We start from the raw sequence: 6,000 nt of genomic DNA on the forward strand, positions 1-6,000 counted from the left end.
ATACCCAAGAGTACTGGGAAAGGGTTCAAAAGGGACAAGCAACACACAAATCTGCATACTATAAAACATGTAGGCAACACAAAAAAGTGCTACACAATGACAGAAGTCAAAATCACAGAAAAAATAAAATAAAAATACAGGAACATACAGTCCAAAGTCAAGGGGGGCGGCTACGTCTCGGGCACTTATCCCTTCCTGGCCCGTTCCCACAAAAACGTGGTACTTTCCTTCAAGAGGCAAAACAAGTCCTGTGGCTACAATGCAACATATGGATACAGTACTTAATCTGCAAGAATGTGATGCAGAAAGGATCCAAAGACCATCCCATCAGCTGCTAGCTGCTCTGCATCACATCACCATACTATCCAGCATGTGTTATCTGCCACAGTAGCTTTCAAATGTAGCAACTTGCCGATTACTTTGCTATAGTAAAAAGTAAAAAAAAAAATGACACGTGTACATTTGATCACAACAGACAGGTGCACCAGAAACAGTATTATTGCTGCAATTTCTCTGAACATCTGCTTACATATGTTCTCGTCAATACCTTATTTAGGGGAAACTTGCTTAGTATAAGGAAGTATAGGCTGCTATAAAACCACACCATCTGGTGCCTTTATATCAAATATTATACAGCAATAAGTATTATTTGCACCCAACGACTTCTTGTTCATTTTGCCTTTATTTTCACTCAAGTCAGATTTTTGTCAAATACAGCAAACTCTGCAAAAATGTGTTTCCCCTTTAGAAAAAAAATAATAAATAAATCACCTAGCTGGACAGACCACGTTTATGTTATATTTAGAGGGGCAGATCAACTTAGCAGGTCAATGGTTTGTTTAATAACAGTGTAATTAGCTTCCTTGGAAAAATTAAAAAACACAAGTAACTGCCTTACTTATTTCTATCATATGAAAATTGGATATACTTTGCATCTCCCACAGGAACACTAGATTGAAGCCCATCAGCTACTTGTGTATATCTTTTGGACTGATGGTGCCATATTTACTTTGGCAAATTATCTGATCACTAAAAGACATTACATAGTAATTAACAGCATTAGCTTAAGTATACAAACACTACGACCACTTGTTTACAACATGGAAATTTTAAAAGTTTAATATATGTTAAAATATTTATACTTTACCCTTTGGGGGTTAATGGTTTTTGTTTTTTAAGGGGTCAATCAGCTATATTTACCCTAACTTTCCACTGCCCTTAATTCACCTTCACTTTGGATCATCTGCCCGTTTAAGGGCAAAAATAAGTCTATGTTGGTTGCAAAATACAGCCGACTAAAAGGGTAATGCTATAAACACCAAAAGCAGCGATTCAGGATGAAAAATCCCCACAGGCACAACAGGGAATTTTGTCCGAAAACAGCCTGAACGGCCGCTTCAGCAAAAATATAGAATAAGGCCCTAACTCCTCCACTTCCTGAGGGGCCAGCAATGCAATGGTCATAGGAAGCGGCTACTTAACCAGCAGTCGTCCCTGTAACCTCCTCTCTCCCTTACCAAGTTGGCAAAGATTTTCTCTCAGATTATTAGGACTCAGACAGCGGTTGTTAGAGTTTACGCTGGCATACCGTATGAGGGTTAGGGTAATGGTTAGTCTTATTTATCCTGCCGTCTGTTAAATAAGGCTGAACAAGTGCCTTATTTATTCGGCTCGCTGGGTAAAAATCGCAGCTACATACATATGAAAGTTACAAGCTGAAATCGGAGTTCTTAGTGCTACAGCACAGAAATGCAAAACAAAACCTAATATGGTCTGGCAACCCCTTTGTGGCAGCAGAATGTGATCCAGACCCCTCTGTTATTTTAACTATAGATATTGAACCACTCCAAATCTCACCAACATGGGTACTCAGACAGCGGTAAACAGCAAAAGTTGATCACAATCACCTGGCTATTAGAAATAAGGGAGCATGGGGGGGGGGGGAATACATATATATTTTTTTTCTGCCCATCAGAAAAACATTGGCCCACATTTTCTCAAAGATAAGCAACGATAAATAACATTGTGCTTGAAATGATCGGCACACAAAAAGCAATGACTCCAAAATGTACTAAGAAACAAAAGATAACATAACATTGTTTACAAGTACATTTTTGACACTGCTTTTTGTATATTGGTAATGTCAACCCAATTTCTGTTGGCTTATTTGTTGTTTTTGACCTCTGCATACATTCATTAGTCTACACAGCGTGCGGCCCTGTGCACTTACCGCCCCCTGGCAGGGTCACAAGCTGGTTCCTCGACACAAACTGACTCACAGTCAAGCAAACGACATTAAGCTCAGCCAAGACATGCATTTTTAGCCAGCACAGTCATTCAACAAGGCCTAATCCTACATGGGGGGAGGGGGGGGTCAATTTACAGACCAAGACTCTTAAAATGCAAAAGAAAAAAGTGTCAGAGAAAGCGAATGCTAAAATGTTATACTGAGTGAGCAAATTAAGTAATTTAAAGACAGGTGCCCTGAAACTGCCACAAATGGCCGAGTGCAGTAACATTGCAGTGAGGTGGCCGCAGATTTCCAACACCAGCAATTTCTATACAATACTCCAAAACGAAGATGACATTTTGGGTTGGACCTACCCCTCACCCAATCGAAAACGCAGAGTCTCAACTCGGTTTTACATTGTAGCGCTGCATCAATGCAGATGTCATTAAATAAAAAGGATGTCCTTGCACCACAACTGCACAGTGATCTTTTCATGTTCACCAAAGCATATGAATTCTGGAACAACATGGCCATCAGATTGGGTGCTAGATGTGACAGCGCTGATACTTACTCTGCTGTACCAAACACTGAGCTGGGTCTGGGACAACACTGCAAAAAATATCCTCTGAGCATCTGGCTGGATGTGGAAAGGCTTCTCCAGACTTTTCAGGGGACATAACAGCCTCTTGGGCCACCCACTTAGAAAATACATGATGCACCCTTCTCCACCGGACCGATCAACGTATAAGCAAAAGGCTCAGCGGAAGCTGTAGGGGATCAAATCCCCAGAACCCTCTAAAGCATCCAGAAGGAGCAAGTGGTTCGGTGATGACCTCTTATTTTGACCTTGGTTATACAGAGCAGCAAAATGTTTCTGTCCAGTTTGTTTCGAGGATAACGTCACACGTAATAGTTCAACATGTATAGTAGGGTTTTAGTATACTGATGCCAGCTACAAAAAGCAGATGTTGCTTGACGAGTTATCCCTGGATTTCCTTTATATTTTTTAGGATCCTAGTGAGGTTTCTGTGCATGTCTTCAGGGTTTAAATAGAGATTTAGAGCTCATAGGGACCAGCAGAAACTCCTTTTCTTGGGGGATTTCCTTTATCCTTACCAACAGAAAAGATTCATGTTTCCACAAGATGTGTGGGAGGGAGTTTTTAGTACCGTCTGTATCCAGCAGGAAGAAGCAGATGTGGCGGTGCTGGGGAAACACTTCGTCTTCGATACCCAATATCCTGAAGCAGATGTCTAGGGAGCAGAGAACTCTTTATTACTTTAATATCCCAGTGTCTGTGCAGCTTTCCTTATATTTGAATACACACAAGATGTCTCCATGCAAGGAGCAGGTATCCTCACACTTTTAATACCCACAAGTAGCCGTGTCTGCGAGGTGAAAGAGCTGCAAACATGTTTATAATAAATATTAACGTGTTCGGTGTAAGCTACTGTACAAAATAACCTTATGTCAGCCTCCAGCAGCAGACCTGTGCGTGTGCCAGGCTGTTACTATTTATATTGTAATATCCAGGTGTCCCTGCAGGGTGGGTGCATACAGTATATATGACATCAACATATAAGCCCCACACCCAGGGGAGCTGTGTACCAGTACCCGGGTCTCCTCATATAACAACGGTCCTCCTCCTCACGGTGTTTATATCCAGGGGTTTCCTGAGATGTATCATCTTTCCTCCTCTCCTCGGTGTTAACATTTCCCAGGGTCTCCGGGAGCCGGTGGCATCCTGCTCCGGGTTTGCCCGCGGGTGTCAGAGGAGCTGGATGACAGGAAAAGGAGCAATAGCGACAGAGATGTGAATATAAGTGCGTGGTGATGGTCGCTCGCACAGTGATATCCGGCTGCTGGTGTGTGTTTCTGCGTCTGTGTTCACAGGCGGTCCTCTTCCCACGGGCACTGACCGCTCTCAGGCCGCCGGGCACTGTTCGCTCTCAGGCCGCCGGGCACTGTTCGCTCTCAGGCCGCCGGGCACTGTCCGCTCTCAGGCCGCCGGGCACTGTTCGCTCTCAGGCCGCCGGACTCCCACGGGCACTGCTCGCTCTCAGGCCGCCGGGCTCCCACGGGGGGTTGTCTGCGGACCCGCAGCTCTGCGCACAGCAGCCTGCGCCATCTTGGATTGTGCACACTCGAGAGGGGAGGGGGGGGGGAAGCCCGCGGCTTCTGATTGGACGGCGGTGGAATGCGTAAATGACGTTAAGGAACCCGCGCGCTCCCGAGCAGTAAAACGTCAGAGCCCGGGGACGGTTGTCATGGAAGCGGGGGGGTGGATAGGGGCACGAGTGTTGTCAATGTGGAATGAAGCAGTGTTGAGAGGAGGGGAAAGCATTCGCTTATGGATGTGTGCTGATTGGATCATATCTGCAAAATGTCCTGCCGGCTCCACCACGATTGGCTGCTGGTTTAAGCATTAGGATTGGCTAACAGATGGAGCTTTCAGATTGGCTTATGAATAGGAAAATATAATTGGCTAGCGCATCAAGTGTTTTGATTGGTAGATACATTAATATCGTTATTTACGTACCGAGTATTTTAATTGGCCGAGGAATAAATCTCTGCTGGTAGCTAGTGTATGGCGCATTCTAATTGGTTGGCATGTTACTAGAGCAATCATACGATTGTAAGACATACAATACAATCACTTTCCTCTCTCTGGCTGTGAGGGAGATATATCCAGAATCACATTACACATGTGCAGCATCACATGATCAGTGCATGCCCAGAGCCTCAGTGTCATGCTGTGCTCCAGTGTCCAGGCAACTCATAAATAACATGTTCCATATGTAACACATGTACCCCCCCCTGGGAGAGACTGCTTTAGTTACAAGGTGTTATGGTGCGGCGTACCTATGAGGGTCCAGGAGAGCTGAGCTGTCTGCGATGGGATGGAGACCCAGACAGGCTTTTGATGATCTGATGTTCTTTCACTCAGGATTGTTAGCGCCTCCAGCTGTAGTGGGCTCCAGGATTTACAGAGATCAGTACCCACCAAAGCATCGTTCATTCCCTTCTGCCCAGGGACTGACACTCATGCAGGATTATAATAAAAGCAAAGGGGACTTTATTGTGCAGTCATTGCAGTTGTTCCGTACAGCGGATGCAGGGGTCTCAGAGGATCCCAGGCCTCAGGATGGTGCTTGCTCTACCATTGTGGAGCCTTAGATCTTCTATAACCAGCCAGCCCATGAGGGGCTGACTGGCCTCTCCCTTCCAGCCGGGAAGAGATGGCACACACTTCCTCTTCTTAGGCCCGTAATATAGTACGCGTGCATAGCTCTTATAATAGGCTGTGTCCTGGCCTAGCGTCCTATACTTCAGCTGTGCGCATGCAAGGGATTGAGCGGCGGTGCGGCAGATCACAGCAGATACGTGCAAATTTATATTTTCATGCTGCTGCCGCGTCATGTGATGCTCTTTAGCCAATCACAGCGCGTCTTTGATAGGCGGGGGGGGTTCCCGGGGCAGGAGGAGCGTTTGTGTATATGTATATATATATGTGTGTTTGTGTGTATGTATGTGCACCCTGTGTATGTATGTCCATGACTGCACCCTGCTTATTTATATGTATTTGCTGCACTAGGATTGAGCATTTATTAAATGGGGAAAAAAATAATTCCAGGCGAAAGCCAGTACTGTACATGAATAATTAATGTAACATTTGTCATGGCCATGCCTTCCCGTGCGCGTCATAGCCACGCCCACCTGTCGCTCAAAGCACAGACCCGTTCACACAAAAAGTGCTTCACGTGCACGAG

At 45.1% G+C, this 6,000-nt stretch overlaps 1 protein-coding gene across 3 annotated transcripts in view; it reads right to left on the minus strand.

Annotated features, from left to right (window-relative positions):
- Positions 1-4,528, minus strand: part of RIC1 (RIC1 partner of RAB6A GEF complex) — an 82,132-nt gene extending 77,604 nt beyond the window's left edge. For all 3 annotated transcript variants that reach the window (XM_075596646.1, XM_075596655.1, XM_075596635.1), the window contains exon 1: positions 2,802-4,528. In XM_075596646.1, coding sequence (XP_075452761.1) covers positions 2,802-2,942 — 141 coding nt within the window. In that variant the 5' untranslated portion in view covers positions 2,943-4,528. The remainder of the gene's footprint in view (positions 1-2,801) is intronic.
- Positions 4,529-6,000: the final 1,472 nt, after the last annotated feature.

The sequence above is a fragment of the Ascaphus truei genome, chromosome 1, assembly GCF_040206685.1.
Source record: "Ascaphus truei isolate aAscTru1 chromosome 1, aAscTru1.hap1, whole genome shotgun sequence".
In the NCBI taxonomy this organism is placed as follows: Eukaryota; Metazoa; Chordata; class Amphibia; order Anura; family Ascaphidae; genus Ascaphus; species Ascaphus truei.